The 22520-nt window shown below is 45.6% G+C and overlaps 1 protein-coding gene and 1 pseudogene across 1 annotated transcript; one reads left to right on the top strand and one right to left on the bottom strand.

Moving 5' to 3' along the window:
• Positions 1–7850: 7850 nt before the first annotated feature.
• On the bottom strand, positions 7851–9084 carry LOC136499311 (uncharacterized). The gene is made up of 2 exons (XM_066495016.1): positions 8578–9084; positions 7851–7868 (listed from the first exon to the last, which is right to left on the bottom strand). Exons 1-2 carry the CDS (start codon positions 9082–9084, stop codon positions 7851–7853), a joined length of 525 nt encoding a protein of 174 aa, XP_066351113.1.
• A 6179-nt stretch (positions 9085–15263) lies between these two features.
• On the top strand, positions 15264–21581 carry LOC136499310 (cytochrome P450 89A9-like; annotated as a pseudogene).
• The last annotated feature ends 939 nt before the right edge of the window (positions 21582–22520 follow it).

Here is a 22520-nt window from a genome sequence, read left to right as displayed (position 1 = left end):
GTCTGATAATATTAGTTACCTAGTTCCAACATCTATTGCTTGCCTTAGACACTAGTGACGGTTGCCTGAAACTGGGTCATGCTTGAGTGAGTTTGATTCAGGGTATTTTTGGCCTGAGCTAGTTCACTTCTTTAGTAGTTGCTTTTGTTAGGACAATGGTCTAGACATCTTACAGAGCTAGTCATATGTGGTTCTAAGCCTACCACCATGTATGAACTTTTATTTAGCCTTGCCAACTGTTGTGGGCTCTCACTAATGAATATTTTTTTCATATATATAGTTGTTGTCGTATGTATGAACTTCTATTTAGCTTTGTTAGCTGATGTGAACACTGACCTTAACTATTTGTTGTCCCATTGCAGGTTCGAGGTCCTGAGCTTCTGAACAAAGGAGAGGGGTTTGGCTAAGTTCAGAGATAGCATTTTGGTCAGTTCTTGTGGCTCCTCTTGCTTGCTTGTGCAGTATTTGCACATTCTTCCCACTCCCATGAAACATAAGGTATTTGATTGAGTATGACAGGTTACCACAACTTCATGTAGCGCATGTCTGCTAGCTAGGTTTAGGGAAAACTAATTCTTGAATATTTTTATATTGCACCAGTCATGTTCCTTAATGGCATGTTTATTGAGAGATAATAGTTATGTACTGTCTAAGTCTTATTATTTCATACTAACAATCAGACCGGCCACCAATGGTGCATGTCATTTTATTTTGTTGATTTAAGGAGAAAAGAAAATTGGTTTTGAAAATGAATTCGTTTGCATTTTGTTGTTACATCCGGCATTTCTTGCATAGAATAGTGGTTCCTCTTTTTAGGTCCTGCATTTCTTGCATAGTTCATTTTCATTGCTTTCTAGCGTTGTTTTAATTGGAGAACCTTGATGTATTTGTTTATTTCTTTTTATATGTGCTTTCCAAAGCCTGGTGCAATCATGCCATTAGGGAGTTGCTTATGTTTCTTGTCCCTTGCAGATTTTCCTCATTTTAATGTGGAGCTTTCTTACGGATCTCAGGGCTCTAGGTCCTATAGTGGTCAATGACTCGGTCAGTGCCCAGTGCTTTCTTAGGGATCTAATTTATGTCATTATTGGCTAACTGCTAGAATAGTGGTCCATTTTTTGTTGCTATATATAGATGTATTATTGTGACGTGCACAAATGTTTATCAGTGGTTTAACAAATATAATGCTTGGACTGACATCTCCTATCCTATTTCAAGTATGGAGTGAAGTGGTTCGATCCAATATATTTTTGCACATGTCATACGAATTTTGATGTAATACAACCCTTTGATATTGGCATTTAGTGTTTCAGGACACGTGAAAATAGCTTCAGGGTTAGTTAATAATCTTGGTAGATTGAAAGATTGTTAGAACTTCCATATCTAAGACAGCTCAAATATCTATGCATATGATACTATTTTAAAATCTGGCCAGCAATGGATTGTTTTACTACTCTTTGAAATGATACTTATATAATGGACTGTGAATTGAACTCTAGCTATGCTATGTTTCAGAAACCCTGCCTTACACTATGACTATAACTTGTCGTCTTGCAGATTGAAGAGATGATATACCTGGACTTTGTGAATTGAACTCTATGCCAGTGACCATAATGGTGAAATGGAAAGCCATACCTTTCAGTTTCCTGTTGTTTTACATATTGGTTAGGGAGTAGTGTAAATACTTCTAACGTTTACTTAGGTAGAAATCCTCAGTACCAACACCTTATGCTCTTGTGCTTGTGGTCAGATTTGAATTGTATATGTTCTGGTCAGATTTAAATTATATATATATATATATATATATATATATATATATATATATATATATATATATATATATGTTCTGGTCGAATTTGAATTGTAAATTTGAATTTTTTTGTGGAAAAATGTACTGTAGGGGCAGTTCTAGACTGAACCGCCCCTACAAACAGGTATTATAGGGGCGGCTGGTACTACGGCCGCCCCTACAAATCGATTTGTAGGGACGGTCAATAACACCAGTCGCCTCTACAAATTGATTTTTAAGGGCAGTTTGGGAACCGCCCCTACAAATGCATGATTTGTAGAGACGGTATGGTAGGGGCGGCTGGTCCAGCCGCCTCTACAAACCATCGCTAGCCGCCCCTACAATGCTTATTGGCCATGTTCGCTTCTCTTATAATCCGTCTTTTTCAGCTTGTTTTTTCAGCCGGAACAGTGTTTTTCTCTCATAACAAATCCGTCGGAACAGTGTTTCGGTTTGTTTTTTCAAGCGAAGCGAACGGGGCCATTGTAGTAGTGAGGGAAATTTTAATTCCTAAAGACTAAAAGAAGTGCAAGGCTATCTCAAGCTTGCGTTGGAAATTCTAGGAGAATTTAAATTCCTAAAGGAGTGCTAGACTATCTTAAGCGTATCATAAACCAGAAGTCGTAAGAAACTATAGATTGTTTCAATTTCACAATAAAACTTGATTTATATTTTAATTGTCCATCCTTCGTGAAGACATAATATATTCTGAACATCATGCTCGAAATATTGTTTTTGGTAACAGTATAACACGCGTTCATAGTTATATTATCATAGTATTAATTTTTTTTCTATTACAATGCACGGGTACTTACCTATTTACATATATACTCGAACATGTGTATAGGATGGTATGGATATGCAGCTGAACTTATTTGTGCATTTATTGCCACACGAAAGAAATAGATATCAGAGATTTCTTCCTGCCGATATAAAATATTATCTTAGCCACATCACGAAAAAGGTCTATACAGTAGAGTTTATGAGTCTACGACGCCGTGCTCTCCGTGATTGGGTTAATTTCACGAAAATTGTGTTTTGGATTAAATATCAATTTAACGTCGGTATTTAGTTTCACAATATTATTATCTTATTGTGCAATCCATATGTTTTTATTACAAAAGTTTAGCTGTCCCGTGTCAACGCACGGGCACGAACCTAGTAATGTTAAAGAGTAAAACGTTTCTTTTAACCTGCTTTTTACTTCTATAAAATACCCTTACCCACTTCGTCCGTCAAAATACACGGTCCCGGATGTACATGGCTTGTCATATATATCGTGTGCTGATAGGGTCAGGTAGGCCTAGCACGAGGTAACGCGAGAAGAGTACGTTATGTCTGTTCCTGCACAGATTCGGCTGCCTTTGAGGAAAACACAAGGATTATATATTATTACAGGGAGGCCGCCTTCGAGGAATACCACGAGGATTTGCAGGAAGAGGGCTGGGCCGCCATTGCTTGGTTAGGGTAATGACATGGTTGTGGTCGATGATGTGAACCAGCAGCAAGGGTGAGCTCTGACAACGCTGCTTCTACCACTCGCCCCGTGCCGCTGCTCGATCCCCTACTCAAGAACTCATTGCCGGATCGATGGGCACGTCCAACAACAACGCGGGTTGGTGTGGTCGTCGCCCGTCGGCGCCGAGGAGGTGGTTGCAGCCTGGAGCAATCTCGACAAGAGTGGCTTGCCATCGATTGCGCTATGCCCCACCTTACTTGTTAGCCTGGAGCAAAAGTAGTACATTGCCTACATTTTTTTTTCTAAAAAATTTACATGCCTATTGCTGGACAAAATAATATTTCTACCATCTTCACCTACTTGTTGGCCAACCATGTATACGCAATGCCTCGTGCAACTGCCGAATGTATATTAAGTTCCATGGTTACCAATCTCGTGCTCCTCGTGATCACGACTACGTCGTACATATGTCTTGTTGTTTTGTTTGTCCTGCTTTCATCGTACTCGGAGACCGTACCCGTAAAATATTGTTAGTGAGAAATGTATGCAACAATTTCATATATACATATACCCTAGCGCGCACAAAGTCCTGTCGTCTGTTTGAATTTGTTTTATTTTCTTTCGCAGAAAATTAAAACACACTATTAATAAAAATCATTTTTTCCAAGCGGCTAGATAAACCGCCACTAAAATGATAACTACTGTAGAAATAATGGGATATTTTCATAAGGGAGCAAAAACCTCATGTGGAAATCTTTTTTTACATGAGGTCTGGTTAACCGACCGCCCCATGTACATATCGATTTGTACATTGGACTCCAAGTCTTCAACACCCCCAAAAAAAACTAGGTGGAAAAAGTACCCCTCAACCAAAATATGGTGCTCCCTTCGTCGAGAAAGAATGCAAATCTAGCATAGTATTATGATTTTACTATCTTAGATTTGACCAATTATATATAAAAAATACCAATATTTATTATATCAAATAAATACTATTAGATTAATTATGAAATATATTTTTATAATAAATTAATTTAAAGCTATAAATAAAAATATTATTCACTAGAAATTTGATCAAATATGAACCACTTTAACTGACACACGAACCTATAGTTAAATTCTTGGACGGAGGGAGTAGTTTTGTAAGACCGGCAAAAATTGCGCTGACTAGACAAACCAGTGGCCCACTTTTGACGTCACTTGGTTGACCAGCGAGTTCTAGAAGGGACTAACCATTGTACTCGACTGCTAACATCAGCCTGTTCGTTTCTTCGTAAACAATCGTGGATTATTTACTGTTGGCTGGTTTGATGTGAGAGAAAAATATTGTTCCAACTTATAATCCATGATCGTATACGAGCAAGCGAACGGGCTGATCATTTGTTCGGTGCGTTACCCGTTGCCATCACTTATCGTCTTGCATAATGACATGTCTCTCTGGCCATCATCAAATTGCTTTTAATTGTCCAGGATACTCGTTTTTACCACCGCTGCGTCTTCTAATGAGGGTCATTCCCGATATTGCAAATTTTGACTTCTATCAGTTGCATTGTTCAGCAGATCACGCGATCACTTCTATAGAACTGATTTTAGCAGACAACCTCTCTGATTAACTAGGGAGGCAAGTATATTTAGGGCCGTCTCCGAAAAAGGTTGGGTGGCCTTCAGAAAAATACCCGTCTCCGAAAATCCTTTATAAAGGCAGATGGCCTCTGAAAATCATCAATTAACACAGGCGATCGCGATGCCCGTCTCTGTAAATTGATTTTTTTGAGATGGACTCTTAAGATGTCTGTCTTTGAAAATCGTTATTAACAAAGGCGGCAATTCTAAACGTCTGTCTGTAAAATTGATTTTTAAAGGCGAGCATCTTAAAATATCCGTCTCTGTAAATATTTGCATCCAAAAATAATTCATAACCTTTTCATATGAATTCGAAAGAAGACAAATATAAAAATTGTAGCTCTTGACACGATATATAACTTTGTAGTTGAATTTTTTATTTATTTAAAAATGTTTAGAGAACCAAAATATTGTTTGAATCTCATGGATTTTGAAATTTGAAATTTAAAAATTTCCGAACAACCATGGATGTTGACATGATAAAGTTGTATTTCTCAATACAGTCTACAACTTTATAGTTGAATTTCTTTTGATTTGAAGTCGTTTAGAGTCTAAATATGTGTTTTATGTTCATAGATTTTGAAATCCAAAATTTACTATTTCTAAATGACCTTGAATATTTATATAATTAATATCAAAGTTGTAGTGGTCGAGCTAATCTACATGTTTTCTGTTGATAAGTTTTTTATTTAGTTTTTTATATCTCAAATATGTGTTTTGAATTCACATATTTTAAGATTCAAAACTTTTAATTTTTCAAACAATCTCGGATGGAGACACGTCCTATACCAAAGTTGTGTAGTGCTTGACAAGATTTAAAATTTGTAGTTAAAACTTTTTTCATTTGAGTTCTCATTTAGTAGCCAAAGTAGTCAATATAAGATTATGAATTATTTATATAAACAAATAGAATCCTATATATATTCACAAGTGAGTGTGTGGTGTTGTGTTCGTGTGGTGTTAGTGCTGAGTGATAGATCACGAGTTCTATAACATCTTAAGATGTCCGTCTCTGTTAATCGATTTATGAAGGCGACGTAAGCATGTTGCTCGCCTCTATTAGAGATAGACGGCTTGTCCGCCTCTAAAAAAAGCGCTCCTGATGAAAATCCTCTCCGTGTGGTCCCATGCTTATGTTCCTCCATGGTCCAGGGAGTGTTATCTCCTCTCCTCAGGCTGTCCGGTGTTCACTATTTTCTAGATTTTGCTTGTTTATTTATGAGTTCTTCTCTAGACTTTGCTTCACTTATTTCCTTACATTCCTAAGACTTCAATGTACCTATCTACACATGTTAGCATACATAATAGTCCTATTGAACATACATGTCTTTCAAAAGACCAAAACCACAATGGACACCATGTTCTCTACAACTACAAATCGAAGTTGTAGATCTTGTTGATCTCTACATTTTTATATAACTTTATCTTCTTCCAACTTCATACGAAATAGTTATCTATTTGTATGTGCAGCATTTAGAGATTAAATGGATTTTTAGTGAAGGTTATTTAAAGCACCATCTCTGGAAAAATGTGTACTTTAGTGAACACTGCTAAATTTATTTGTAGGTTGAGTTGCGCTTCTAGTCATTCTTTTTATCTCTGCATAATAATATTAAAGAAAAGAAAAGTTTCTTGGTCCGTTATCACTCACAACCATGGATCCGACGGACCCAATCTCTCCCATGGCTATAGCAGATTGTGCTATTGGTACCAGATTGGGCAGTCGATGCACTAGAAAGAATCTCAGTGGAGGCCTCTTCCTCGAGTGGAAAGTGTGGCACCGACTTGGAACGGTAACTGTCCCATCATGCCGACTAAACGTGATGAGTTAGATGAATCCCTAAGTGGCGGAACTCCTGGCCAATGCACAATATTTCCCTCAAGCCTTGTTGGGCATCTGTCAGACACTACTGGAGACGTCCTCTTTGCCGAGGGCTTCTGAGTTTGCCGAGGGCAAGATATCGGGCACTCGGCAAAGGGGGTCTTTGCCGAGGGCCAACCCCAGGAGCCCTCGGCAAATCTTGGCCCTCGGCAAAGAAGCCTTTGCTGAGGGCCTAGCCCTCGGCAAACAAACGGCCCTCGGCAAAATAAATCTTTGCCGAGGGCCTAGCCCTCGGCAAATTGGCTATCGGCAAATATGGCCGGATGGGTCACGGTAGCCACTGGCGTCAGTCTTTGCCGAGTACCCGCCGTCAGGCCCTCGGCAAAGACCCCCTTTGCCGAGGGCCAGGCTAGGCCCTCGGCAAAGATTTTTTTTTTTGTCCGTGGGCGGGGAATTTGTGCCGCTGGCCGATTTAGGGTTGGGCCCTTTGCCGAGGGCCCAGATCCAGGACCCTCGGCAAAGATTTTTTATTATTTTTTAAATATTCTTTGCCGAGGGCCATTGGCCAGGCCCTCGGTAAAGACCCCCTTTGCTGAGGGCCAGGCTAGACCCTCGGCAAAGAGTTTTTGTTTTTGGTTTTTTTAACCCAGTTTTTTTGTGGTGCTATAATGCATTATTTAAATCTCAATTTTAAAATTTGGGCCAAATTTGACTTTTTTGATATATTTCCCTAATTTATTTCTTTTCGTTGATTTTTTTCGAATATTTCAAATTTGAACTGCAGGTGGATGGAATAATGCAATTTAGTGATTCGGAAAATGTTATTCATGGTATTTGGTGTATGTTGAGTCCCTATCCATGAAATCGCATCAAATTTCGGGCATCTTCTTCACGTAACATGACAAGGAACTTGTCAGAAAAGTGTTTTTAAATTATATAAAATACATACGAAGTCCGAAAATCATGAAACTTGTCGAGGTGTCATGTTATCGCATGTGTAGGCTGTGGTAAAAAATTGAGAAGGTTTCGAGCAAGTTGTGACGTCGGATGCCTAAAACCCAGACATCTCCACATGTCATACCCAGACATCTCCACATGTGACATGTGGAGATATCTGGGTTTTAGGCATCCGACGTCACAACTTGCTCGAAACCTTCTCAAATTTTTACCACAGCCTACACATGCGATAACATGACACCTCGACAAGTTTCATGATTTTCGGACTTCGTATGGATTTTATATAATTTAAAAACACTTTTCCGACAAGTTCCTCGTCATGTTATGTGAAGAAGATGCCCAAAATTTGATGCGAGTTCGTGGATAGGGACTCAACATACGCCAAATACCATGAATAATATTTCCGAATCACTAAATTGCATTATTTCATCCACCTGCAGTTCAAATTTGAAATATTCGAAAAAAATCAACGAAAAGAAATAAATTAGGGAAATATATCAAAAAAAGTCAAATTTGACCCAAATTTTAAAATTGAGATTTAAATAATGCATTATTGCACCACAAAAAAACTGGGTTCAAAAACAAAAAAAAACTCTTTGCCGAGGGTCTAGCCTGGCCCTCGGCAAAGGGGGTCTTTGCCGAGGGCCTGGCCAATGGCCCTCGATAAAGAATATTTAAAAATAAATAAATCTTTGCCGAGGGCTCTGGATCTAGGCCCTCGGCAAAGGACCCAACCCTAAATCGGCCAGCGGCCCAAATTCCCTGCCCACGGACAAAAAAAAATCTTTGCCGAGGGCCTAGCCTGGCCCTCGACAAAGGGGGTCTTTGCCGAGGGCCTGGCCAATGGCCCTCGGCAAAGAATATTTTAAAAAAATAAAAAATCTTTGCCGAGGGCCCTGGATCTGGGCCCTCGGCAAAGAGCCCAACCGTAAATCGGCCAGAGCCCAAGTTCCCCGCCCACAGAACGCTTGACGCCGCCGCTGCCCCGCGCCCCGCCGCTGCTTCAAGCCCCGCACGGCCCGCCGCTGCTCGCTCGGCCGCCCCGCGCCCCCCGCCGTAGCACGGCCGGCCGCCCCGCGCGCCCCGTCGCCCACCACCGCGCCACCCACGCGCCCCCGGCCGCCAGAGGCCGCCCACCACCGCACCGCCCTGCACGCCCCGCGTCGCCCCACGCCCGGCCGCCGCAGCGCGCCCGGCCGCCACCGCCACCCCGCACGCCCCTGGCCCTCGGCCGCCAGAGGAGGAGGGAGGAGGAGCCGGCCACCGGAGGAGCCCCACCCCGCCGCTCGCCTCAACCCGCCGGAGGTGCCCCGCCCCGGCCACGCCGCCCACCCATGCCCACCGGCCGGCCCACCCCGAGGAGGAGGAGAACCTCCGCGCCATCCGCCGACCACCGGAGAAGGAGGAGGACCCTGCGCCACCCGCCAACCCCATCCACGCTGTCCGTCGTGCCCGCCCCCATTCTGAGCAGAAGGTGGGAGAAAGGGAGGAAGAGCAGAAGGGGAACAGGAGAAGAGAGGAGGCCGAGAAGAGAGGAGGAAGAGGTGCCCCGCCCTGGCCCCTTGACGCCACCTCATCTGCGACCCTCGCCCCGTCTACGGCCTCCGACGTCCCTTCGACGTCCAGGTATGCCCTTCCCTCGCTTCATGGTGTACAATGCTGGTGAAGGAGGAGGTCTAGGTGGAGGTCGAGGTGGAGGTGGAGAAGGAGGGTAGTGTGTTCGTTGAGGTGGTGGTGGTGTGGTCGTTGTGGTGGAAGTGGTGGTGTGGTCGTTGTGGTGGATGTGGTGGTGTGGTCATGGTCGTTGTGGTGGATGTCGTGGTGTGGTCGTGGTGGTGGTGGTAGTGTGGTGGTTGTGGTGGTGGTGGTGTGGTCATGGTGGTGTGGTCATGGTGGTGGAGGTTGTGGTGGTGGTGGTGTGGTCATGGTCGTGGTGGTAGTGGTAGTGTGGTGGTTGTGGTGGTGGTGGTGGTGGTGTGGTGGTGGTGGAGGTGGTGGTGTGTTGGTGGTGGATTAATATATATCTGGCTATCGGCCATCGTGCCGTATCTGTTCCCTTGATATGTGGTTGTTGGGCATCGTGCCAGTTTTTTCTTGCAGGTTTTGGAAACCTCCCCATACAGGGGAGGTTCTGCCGAAATTTTCAACTTATAGTATTGTGTTTCTTCTTTTGTAGAGAAGAGCACGTCAGAGGGGACTCGGCGACCCTGATCCTCTTCGTCGGCGTTGCGGGTCTGCCTGCACAGCATCGCCTCGTCACTGCCCCAACTCGCCACTGCCCCACTAGCCTGACTCCACCACTACCCTAGGTATAAATAAGCCCTCCTCTTGTATCATTGTCTTAGATCGCGTAACCTAGTTAGGCGTCTCCCGTCCGAAAGAGATACGGTCGTAGGTATGCGGATCTTTGCATATCTACGACCGTATCTGTTTCGGATTATCCATGTTTTTTGGACAGCCCGCGGATGCGTGGATGGGTTAGTTTCCATGGTCTGCTCCAGTCCGAGACCGAGTTTCGGCAGCTCTTCCATGTTGTTCTCCGGATACAGACTCTCCCTGGCAGGACGTGTATAGGGAGAACAGCGGAGAGGTGCTGTCGAAATTCTGTCTCGGAGAGGAGTGGAGCCTAGAAACTGACCTCATCTACGCATCCGCGGGTGGGATTAGGACCTATCCTCACCTATTAGACATTAGGAACACCGCGGAGATGCAATTGATGGTCACAATACTCTGTGATGTAAATGTTAAAGGATGGAGGACCGTCAGTGGATGTACATGGGCTAGAGAAGCGGTAGTGACTACAACTATGAATGGGTGAAGGGGACAGATCATTTCTTAAAACATGCATTTGGCCCAGGAGTAGGAGGACATTCTTTAGTTTGGTGTCCCTGCAGCAAATGTGACAATAGGAGAAAGGTAGATGAGAAGACCATGGGTAGACATCTTGTGTTCAATGGTTATACGCCTGGCAACCAGCAGTGGATCTACCATGGTGAAGCAGATCATATAAGAGCGGAGGTGGTGAGAGCACGCCTCGAGGCTTTTGATGATGATGCTGGGGTAGCAGACATGCTAGATGACGCCCACCAAGCTCACTTCGCTGAACGACATGAGAAGGAGGAGATGGAGGAATCCACAAAGGACTTCTACAAAATGTTGCACTCGGCACAGAAACCCCTTCACGAGCGTACAATGATTTCTCAGCTGGATGCGGTTGGACGCGTAATGGGGTTGAAGGCTGAGTTAAACCTGAGTCGAGAAGGCTTCGATAAGATGTTTGCCGTGTTTGGCATCATGCTACCGGAGAAGCACACTTTGCCGACGAACTTGTACGAGGCAGAGAAACTCCTTTGTATGCTTAAGATGCCGTATGACAAGATACATGTTTGTCCGAAGGGGTGCGTCCTATTTAGGAAAGAACACAAGGACGCAAATTACTGTCCGAAGTGTAAATCCTCTAGGTACCTGGAGGTAGACTCTGGTGATGGTCAGAAAAAGCAGCTTCCGATCCCCACGAGAGTGCTATGGCACCTTCCTTTCCTGCCAAGGATCCAACGGCTATTCATGATCGAGGAATCCGCGAAACAGATGACATGGCACAAAGATGGCAAACGGTACAATCCTGGGAAGATGGTACATCCGTCTGATGCTGAAGCATGGACATACTTCAATGACAAACATCATGACAAAGCAGTTGGGGCCCGTAATGTACGTGTTGCGTTGGCAACAGATGGGTTCAATCCTTATGGAATGATGGCTGCCCCATACACATGTTGGCCCGTTTTTGTTATCCCCCTCAATCTCCCTCCCGGCATCTCCTTTCAACGGCATAACGTATTCTTGTCGTTGATAATTCCTGGACACCCGGGGAGTAATATGGGTGTGTTCATGGAGCCTGTGATTGATGAATTGATCCACGCTTGGGAGAAGGGGTATGGACATATGACCGAGCTACAAAGACAAGCTTCAAAATGCACATTTGGTACCACTACTCCCTGCATGACTTCCTGGCGTATGGGTTATTTGCCGCCTAGTGTGTTCATGGGAAGTTCCCATGCCCAATATGCAAGGAAGCTATGAGGTTCATTTGGTTGAAGAAGGGTGGCAAGTATTCATCGTTCGACCAGCATCGTTAGTTCCTCCCTCTAGACCATGAATTCAGAGAAGACATCAAGAGCTTTACGAAAGGTGTCAAAGTGACAGACCCTAAACCGCACTTGAGGACTGGTGCCGAGGTTCGTGCTCAGATAGATGCTCTGGTGCCCAATGAAGAAGGTGGTTTTGTGGGATATGGTGAGGAACATATGTGGACTCATAAGTCTGGCTTGACGAGGCTCCCCTATTTCGATGACCTTCTTCTGCCACATAATATTGATGTAATGCACACTAAAAAGAATATTGCCGAGGCACTTTGGGGAACTCTCATGGACACTGACAAGTCTAAGGACAACATTAAGGCTAGAGTGGACCTAGCGATGCTGTGCGATAGACCGAATCAAGCGATGCAGCCTCCTAGTGGCCGAAACAAGAACTGGAAAAGGCCTAAGGTCAATTTTGTCTTGCAAATCGATCAAAGGAGGGAAGTACTAAAATGGATCCAGACGTTAATGTTCCCAGATGGATATACAGCGAATCTTAGCAGGGGAGTGAACTTAAGCACTCTGCGAGTCAACGGGATGAAGAGTCATGACTACCACATATGGATTAAGCGGCTTCTTCCGGCGATGGTCCGAGGCTATGTCCCTGAGTATGTTTGGCTAGTGCTGGCAGAGTTGAGCTTTTTCTTTCGCTAGCTTTGTGCCAAGGAGATATCTCGGACCGTCGCTTAGGACTTGGAAAAAGCGGCACCTGTGTTGCTCTGTAAGCTGGAGAAGATCTTTCCACCTGGCTTCTTCTTGCCGATGCAGCATCTGATTGTGCACCTCCCGTCCGAGGCACGTTTGGGGGGGCCTGTGCAGGCCTATTGGTGCTATCCAATCAAGAGATGTCTAAAGACTCTTCGCAAAAAATGTACAAATAAAGCCAGAATTGAGGTTTCCATTGCAGAGGCATGCCTTCGGGAGGAGGTGGCAAACTTCACAACGCAATACTACAAGCCAAGCCTTCCTAGCAATCATAATCCACTCCCTCATTACAATGCTGGCGAAAATGAATCGACCCTCAGCCTTTTCTAAGGCCAACTCGGCAGCGCAAGTGGATCAACCCTGAAGCTATTGGGAAATGAAGAGTGGCGCAATATCATGCTATATGTGTTGAATAACCTTACCAAGGTGTAGCCGTTCATCAAGTAAGTTCTCAACCTTCTCAATTCAATACGCCGTCACTATTCTGCATCCAACCTCATTGATTCTCATTCGGACAGGGAATTTGTTCGTGAATTCTGGCATCAATCAAGGGATCCTACCTCGCATGAACAAGACACCCTTGTCTCGCGGGGTGCGGGAGCGGGGAGGCCTGATTTTATTTCTTGGTTCAAACAAAAGGTAATGTCCAATTTAGCTCGTACGTTCGATCGTCCAAGGTGATCATACATTTGATTAATATAACGATCTATCATGCTTCACCTTGTAGGCCTAGACCAGTTCGTCCATGAGTGACGAGTTGAAACAGGTTGCAAACGGCTGTGACATTAGGGTGAAGTCATTTACTGGCTATGACATGAACGGATATCATTTCCACACAACAAGTTACGAGCAGATTCGGCCCAAACGAAAAACCACAAATAGCGGAGTTTGTACGCCCGACACTGATGGCCTCGACTATCATGGTAGAGTTGAGGAAATCTATGAACTCTCATTTCATAGAGACAAACCTCTTAAACCTATCATGTTCAAATGCCACTGGTTTAATCCTCGATCAACGAGACAAACCCCTCATCTTGGGCTAGTCGAGATTCGAGAAGATTCCATCTATCCTGGAAAAGATGTCTACATTGTGGCTCAACAGGCCGTGTAGGTGTATTATACTCGATACGCCAACCAAGACAAAGAGGATCTTAAGGGTTGGGCTATTGTGCACCAGGTATCTCCACACAGTAAACTACCTTCCCCAAACGATGATGATTACAACTTCAACACAAACACATATGATGGACAGTTCTATCAAGAAGATGGGCTACCAGGCACATTTGAGATAGTCTTACCCGAAGCAATCGAAATGGAAGTAGACAACGAAATGGTTGATGGCGAGGTCGATGGAGATGTGGTGGTAAATGCCAAGGACATAGCAATGCTTGAGCGATTACTTCTAGGCAATGACTATGATGACAACATAGAACCTTCGGATAGTGTTGCCCATTTGGACAATTTTGACAGTGATGATGAGACCTATGATCCCAATCATGAAGATTATTCCTAGTACATGTAATACTATGTTTTTTTAATTTGTGTTTTGTTTATATATTTTGAATCTATTTCTAATATATGTACTAATTAGTCTTGTTCATTCTTTGTGATTGCAGGTGATTGAACAAAGATGGCGAGCAGACGTCCACGCCGTGACACGCCCTCGGTTTATGGGAGAGACCGCCCTCTCCTTCAAGGTGAGGGGTCGTTGTCCGGGGCAGCGTCCGTAGGAGGTGACGAGAGGAGGACCAGGGGCAGCAGCCGCAGGAGGCAGCGGTCTCCTCCCTCGCCACGTGACAAGGTGCTGGAGGAAGAGCACGTGACGGCCATGGCCACATCCTCGTCGGAGGACGAGAGGGGTCAGCAGATGGGCGAGGGAGGCGAGGCGCTCGAGGGCAAGGGAGGTGAGGTGCTCGAGGGTGAGGGAGGCGAGGGGCTCAAGGGCGACGGAGGGGGTACCGCTACCCAGACTCCCTACGAGCGAGGTCCCGCGAGCCTCCCTCCGGTTCCGCTTCTTCACAACCACCCAATGATTCAGCCTATGGCAAAGAGGTAAGTAACTATAGATGTTATCACAACTACTTCATAAGATATGTTGGAAATCATAAGAGAAACTGATAAATTTTCTTAATCACTTGTGCAGGGCCTGGTTGGTTTTGTCAGGTACTCCAGCACGCACCCTCGCGAGCATCCTTGGTGTTTTGTGCAGGAAATGGTACCCCGGCATTGTGCAACTGTCCGAAGAGCCGGTGGTGCGGGAGCCGGCCTCCAACTGGGACAGGTACGCGCTGGTCACGGATGACACTTACCGCAACAAGCAGGAGCGGGTATTGGCGGAGTTTTGGGTAAGTTTCTCTCGCACAACATTGCTTAATACATCTCATTTATTGGTTAAATGTTTTATTGAAATAATGAATGGATACATCGGTTTTGTATGCAGAAATTTTTCAAGGCCGAAGAAGGACTTGAGGCCTAGGCGGATCGGGCAGCTGCCGCAGCTTGTAGGAAGTACGTCACCGAGATGCACCACCATGGGCGCGTCCAAGCCCACATAGACTACTACAGGTCGGTACTTAAGCAGTCCCTTCCCAAGCCTCAAGCAAGACTAATTATGCTGACCTAGGACCAGTACCTTGAGGTAGGCGAATAATATTCATAATGATTCATTTTGATATTAAGTAGGTTCAATTTCATCTTCTTATATGTCAAATACTCGATGACTTGTAGGTGATTCTTTGGTGGTGCCGATCGTATCCCGAGTGCTGGGCCATGATCGTGGACAAGTGGTTATCACAGGACTTTGTTGGCACGCACGAGAGGCTGCGGGAACAACGTCTGATGAGGCAAGGTCCAACTCACCATCAAGGCAGCCGCAGCCTCCCCAGATACAAACAAGCATACGTAAGTGATTTCTTTCATTTATTTTGATGCTCAATTCTGCTTGATTTGTCACCATCTTCCCGTCTTTCTCGCAGGAGGCTGCGCACCCGGGCGAGGAGGTCTCGGAGTTCTCTGCGTGGGCTATGTCCCACATGGGCAGGGCGTCGTCCTCTATCTCCTTCGACCCGGCTGCCCCACCCCAGGTGTACTCCGACCCGAACGTATACACTAAAGTCCAAGAGTACACGTCCTCGGTAAGGAAGATCTATGGGAAAGATTACAATGTGCGCACTGAGCCCATTGATGCAGAGACGATCATGAGGCTCGGAGGAGGCAAGAAGCATGGGCGGCTATGGATTGCAGACGGCGCCATCGACTCCACCATTGTTCCCTCCCTCGACGCTATCTGAGCACGGAGCACAAGCTCCAGCCAGCCCATACGCTCACGGCCTTCTCCAGCACTGCAGCAGGTCCAGGCACTCTAGGTAATTCCTATTTTACTCGTCGTACGTTGATATTTACACACCTAAATTAGATTTGCATTACTGATACATTGGAGTGAAATATTGCAGGCCGAGCTGCAAGAAACAAAAAGGCAAAGTCAAGAGTAGAACGCGGAACTGACCGCATAGCTGCAGGCCCAGCAAGTCGCGTTCGAGGCCGCGCAGAAGCAGATGGCGGAGATGATGGTGATCATGCAAAGTCTTGGGCAAGCATCGGGTGTATCTGTGCAGTTTTCAGATCCTCCACCTCCTACTCCTGCAGCTACTCCTGTAAGTATGAAAGTTCACTTTTCGCTTGTGCTTTGCATGTATGTCGGCCTTCGTGCTGTTGTGGATGTCGGCGTTCGTGCCGTTGTGGATGTCGGCGTTCGTGCCGCTGTTTCTTGCAGGTTTTGGAAACCTCCCCGTGCAGGGGAGGTGCTGCCGAAATTTTCAATTGAGTCTAATCTTTTTGTATTCCTAGATTACTAGATGCAATCTATAAGTTCCAAAACTATTTTCCCGGATTACTCACACATGCAATCTCTGCTCCTTTGTGTAGCCTCCGTCCACAGGTTCCAATCAATTTGGTAGTGCGTCATCGGGTGATCCCGCCTTTCCTTCACCACCGTCTCATAGGCTACCTTGATGAGGACTAGTGCTAGGTGATGTGGTTGGACTTTATTGTAATATTTGTGGTTTATGGTTCTGACTTGTGCTTGGATTTCATGAACTTGTCGTAATAAACATGTGAATGATGATGAACATGTGACTTGTCGTTGTAATATATTGTGATTTATGGTTCACAATTATGGTTGTGATATATTGTGAGAAAATGGGTTCTGTGTGATATATATATGTGATGGTTGATATATATATATATATATATATATATATATATATATATATATATATATATATATATATATATATATATATATATATATATATATATATATATATATATATATATATATATATATATATATGAAATACTTGTGTCGACGGAATGCAAAAAACAAAACAAAAAATTCTGCCTCTTTGCCGAGGGCAATGACCAAGGCCCTCGGCAAAGAAGGGTCCTTTGCCGAGAGCCGTCCCATTGCCCTCGGCAAAGATTTTTTTAAAAAAAATAAAATTTCTGCAACATTTCTTTGCCGAGGGCCATGGTTGGAGGCCCTCGGCAAAGACTTTTAAAAAAAAAGAAAATTTCTTTGCCGAGGGCCTGCGTGGAAGCCCTCGGCAAAGATTTTTCAAAAAAAAAGAATAATTCTTTGCCGAGGGCCGTCCCATTGCCCTCGGCAAAGATTTTTTGGAAAAATTCTGCACATTTCTTTGCCGAGGGCCATGGTTGGAGGCCCTCGGCAAAGATTTTTCAAAAAAAAAAAGAATAATTCTTTGCCGAGGGTCCCCGGAGACGGCCCTCGGCAAAGACTTCGTCCTAGGCGCCGGCGCCGTGATGGCTGCTTTTCTTTGCCAAGTGCCGCTCCAGCTCTCGGCAAAGGCTTTGTCGAGTGTCTGATAAAGGGCCCTCGACAAAGACCCTCTTCGCCGACTCAAAATTCCCCGAGAGCTCTTTGCCGAGGGCCGCCCTCGACAAAGCCTTTGTCAAGGGTTAATGGGCCTTTGCCGAGGGCCTCAGGCCCTCGGCAAAGAGGCCGTCTCCAGTAGTGAGAAGGATCTCTTGATCCATTGTCGTGATCAAAGCAGATTGAATAATCTTCGAGACCGACTCCCGGTAAACAGAAGCTGAATTTCTAAGTCCGAGTGGGAATTGAACTAGGTGATGGGCGTGGATGTCCCGATGTCTTGGAGGTTGACTTGGACAGGGTGACCGTATCTGAGTAAGACTCGAGCTGCTTCAACGGATTCCGAGTCCGAGTAGGATCAGAAATCGAAAAATCGTCGATGAGGCGACTTTAGAGCTTACCGGAGTCGTCCGCCGTGCAGATCCAGGAACCGAAGACGAAGATCGATCCCGCTGGAAAAACCATGATGATGTCAAGGTCCATCAAGCTCTCGAATGCGAATTTGCCGAAAGCGCCTACCTGGCGCGCCTCAGTGTTTGATGACCTGTAACACATCACAGGACTACCCTGGACGATGTTTGGTGGACTTCGGTGTATGCAGAACTCGATGGTGAATGCAAAGGCAGCGATTTATACTGGTTCAGGGCTGAATAGTATAATACCCTAGTCTAGTTAGGCGTGATACCTTGCGTTGGATTATTGTGTATGATTGTGTTGTACAAGGGGATACGCCTTGCCTCTCTTTATAGATCCACCATGTTTCATGTCCTTAAGCAGATCGTGGGTCGGCCTAGGTCCATGGCGGGTAATCAGCCCTATGAGTAACCCTTAGGATCTTGGTCCGTCACATGCCTGTAAAGCTAGAGTAGCATGCCAAGCACGGAGCAGAGCCTGATTACAAAGTGAATTCGAATACGGAATGTTTCCATGGTTCATCACTCTCTCCATACCATGATTCATGAGTTAAAACAATGTTGACGTATGGTAAGTCCAATCCATAAATGAATTGGAACCCATGATGGGATCATGATAAATCACTAAGCCTCCCATATCTATACAAGTTAAAAGTAACAAGTTGAAACAGATGACATGATCATTGCATAAATTTCTAAGATGCAAGTCGTCAAGGGACCGCACAATAAATTGTATGTTTCCTCGTAACTCACGCGCAAATTTGATAGTATATACATTATTTGTACGTAGTTGGTTGGTGATACATGCTGTCTGAATCACTGATTACGTGACAGAAAATAAACTGATAAGGGGCCCATCACGCCAAAATGACAGTTGACCTAAAAGTAATATCCTTTCTGAGTCCTAGATAGCTATATCTCAAGGCGAGGTTTATAAATAGGGTGGCATGCACAAGGTTGCAAGTGGCAGGTGGAAGGCACGTATAGCAGCTGCAGGCAGCGCTGAGGGCTGAGGCCATGCATCAAGCAATCATGCAAGTACGTCCTTCTACTGCTCCCGTTGGTTCTCCCGGTTGTCATCATGATCGTCCGGCGTGCAGCAACGCCGATCAAGGCACGCCTGGCCATCCTCAAGTCCGTTCTAACAAGTAAGCCACAATTTATGTTCGTCACAGATTGCGCCACGGCGCATCACCATCTTGTGCGGGGCAGCAAAAGCCGCCGGCGGTGGCGGCTCCTTCTCCAACCGCATGCCGTCCATGTCACCCAGCGCCTTCCTCTCCGGCCAGCTCTACCACAACATCACCTCGGCACCCTACGGCCAGCTCTGGCGCGCCATCCGCCACAACCTCACCTCGGGAGTCCTCCACCCGACGCACCAGCACAGCTACGCGGCCGCACGGCGTCAGGCGCTACGGGGCCTCATCGCGGACCTCACGGCGCAGCAGCTCACCAACGGCGTGGCGCTCGCCGCGGAGAGCATCCGTGGCGCGTTGTTTCGCGTCATCTCCACCATTTGCTTCGGCGACGGTGTCGACGCGGCCGTGGTCCGCGCCATGGACGACGTCCAGATGGAGCTAGTCATGGCCCTATCTACAATGCGCATGTTCATGTCCATGTCCGTGCGCATGTTCATGTCCATGTCCGTGCCGTTCCAGGTGTTGGAACCGGTGGTAACCACCGAGTTCACGATCTTGGAGCTGGCTTGCAGCCGGCCTGGCTCGTTACCATGAGCCTGCGCTCCCATGGTCCCAGGTCCACCGGAGCTACAACATATAAGGCCATGGGCCTTCCCAACCCAAAAGACTAGCCTGATAGGTGGAGGTTCTCCTGCCTTATATGGTGTGCTCCCCCACCATCGCTACACGATGTGGGACTAAACCCCAACAATCTCCCCCTTAGTCACACATCGGGGTGCCCCCGCCATAAACCCCAACACCAGGTGGCGTCTAAGCTTACCTACCACAAGCGGTGGAACAAGCTGGCCGCGATACGGCAGAAGCAGGAGGAGCTGTACCTCCCGCTCATCGATGGCTGCCGCAGCCATCGCTGGCACTCTGACGAGGCTCTGACTTACGTGCACACGCTCCTCGACCTCCAGGTTCCGGTAGAACTCGAAGCAGGCGACGAGGCAGGAGCTGCTGAGGGGAAGCAAAGGCAGCAGCGGAGGCTCGAGGACGGTGAACTCGTGGGACTCTGCTCGGAGTTCCTTGGTTCCGCAACTGAAACCACTGTCGCGTCACTGCAGTGGATCATGGCGAACCTGATAAAACGCCCAGGCATACAGGAAGCCGTCCGGAGGGAAATAGAAGCTGCTGTGGACGCCGATGCTGAGGAGGTCGGGGAGGAGGTTCTTGGGAAGCTAAACTACCTCAATGCTGTCATCTTGGAGGCCATCAGGCTACATCACACCACTGCGCGGGCATTTAGGCAGGTAAGAGCACCTCTGCAATAAAACGTAGCAAGATATCTGCGTCTTCCGTTTATGACCACATAGCACGAGTACCTAAGTGATAATAATAAGTCTGGTGCCAACGCAATCATTTCATCTTATACAGCCGACGCTTGATCGTTGCTTCTACAAGTTCAAGTCCGAATTTGCTCTAGTTTTTTTTGAGAAGTTCGGGGGGGGGGGGGGGGGGGGGGGGGGGGGGGGGGGGGAGCATCCCCACCTTTTCATTTCATAAAAGGAGCATACATGAGCAGTTTGTTACATGTCGTTTATGGAGAAATTAGCATGGGGTGGGGAGGAGAACAACAAAGCCCAAGCATGGGCAACATGTCTATCTGATGGGGGCAACCTACAATTTTGCTCTAGTTGTGCTACGAGCAAGGTCCAGATTTCATCCTGCAATGGCTAGACAGCCTTGTGTAACCTCTTCGATTTTCTTTGTTTCATTTTTTGTCTCTTGAACTTGTTTGTTTTGCACACTTTTTGTTTTAATGTATCTCCAGTAGGAGGCAACCCATCCTGTTACCATTAAAAAATAATAATAAATCTAGGCAATTTTACATGAAAGCCCTCATATAGTGTGACCAAATGCACCGGCAATTTATGCAATTTTAGAGAAAAAAATCCTAACGACCTTCAAAATTTCTCAATTTGTGTAATGTAATTAGCTAGTACTCTGTGGTAGCAATTAGCCACGTACAGGCATTCATAGGTTATCTTTTTGTCATTATATCCATTCAAATTAATTAATTAGATGGTATAGTTCTTTCAATTAATTGTTTCCTTTCATCCAATTGTAATTGTAATGCATAGACATTATATATATATATATATATATATAAGCTTATCTAACCAATCTCATGAATATGAAGAAAAAAGAACAGGTGATGCAAGAAGACCAAGTGGTTGATCATGATGGCCAATTAACCAATTCCTGCGGGTACCACGATGGTCTTCGTATTGGAGGCTCTAGGGCGACACAAGACAGTGTGGGCTGACCCTGAGGAGTTCAAGCCAGAACGTTTCCAAGCAGCATGTGGAGGTGGAGAAAGCACCAAGAACCTGCTGTCGTCCATGGCGGGGGAGTTGAAGATGATGCCTTTTGGGATCGGCCGGAGGATGTGCCCTGCAATAAGCATGTCGTTGCTCCACATTAGCTACTTCATGGCAAACCTTGTGTGGGAGTTCGAGTGGGGTGAAGTGGAGGGTGAGCATGCCGTCCAACTAACTACACACGGAGCCCAGAATCGAGATGTTCAATGTCATGAAGCGCCCACTATATATGTGCTCACCTTGTGCCTCGACGACCGGAGGGCAAAAAGACCTGTTAACTAATTGGACAAGCTAGTGTCCTGTTGATCCATTTGGAGCAGGCCATCCATCCATATATATATCGTGTTGTAGGGCATGTATAACTCTGTAGATGGATGCTATCTGCAAATCTTTACCACCTCGCATATAAACAGTTAATTTTGTTTTAATAAACAATTTATATAGTGTATTGTCTATTTGACTGTCTGCAAAGTGTTTAGTAGTGCATGTATGTCTCCGTATCAAGGATGAATAAGATTTCCGTATGCTGTTTTGTGGTCAGAGAGCTGCCGGCCTTGTACTCGGACTCAGCAGGGCAGCCTGCAGCGAGGAGGTCCAGGAGGCCCAACGCCAGATACTTGGGCCCAGAGTGGACCAACTGATGGATCCAGCCCAACAGCATGCTTAAATCAAGCCCAACAGCATGCTGCCTCAGCTAGCTTGTAGTAGATCACAATCGCCTAGGTAACCACCACCACTGCTGCCTGTGAATCCTGTCACGAGCTACACTCCTGGAGTGCCTGCACTCTCTCAGCTTATAATAGCATATCACAGGCGTAAAAGGGACCAGCATTTCTATACCTCATTTTGTCTTCTTCCCAAGAAGATCTCAATGTTGGGATAACTGAATCAAAAAAATATTTTTTTTAGGAAAACAGAGAAACTGCTCTTGAGTATTACTTCTTCTGTTTCAAAATATAAGTCACTTTGACTTTTTTGGTATATCTATTTTGCTATGCATCTAGATATAATAATATGTTTAGATATATGCTAAAATGAATGAATCAAAAAATCAAAACGACTTGTAATTTAGAACGGAGGGAGTACGTTACAAGTAGCAAATCTCCTCTGTAACCTCTACGCAGATATACTGCTGCCACGCACGCATGTGGAGGATTTGTTAAGTGGTGACCGGTGAGGAATCCTATCCGTATCTCTTCCCTGTCCACTCCAAGGTT

The sequence above is a fragment of the Miscanthus floridulus genome, chromosome 13 (genome assembly GCF_019320115.1).
Source record: "Miscanthus floridulus cultivar M001 chromosome 13, ASM1932011v1, whole genome shotgun sequence".
Taxonomy (NCBI): Eukaryota; Viridiplantae; Streptophyta; class Magnoliopsida; order Poales; family Poaceae; genus Miscanthus; species Miscanthus floridulus.
The sequence above is the reverse complement of the archived record's forward strand: the minus strand, read 5'-3'. Positions and strand labels throughout refer to the sequence as shown.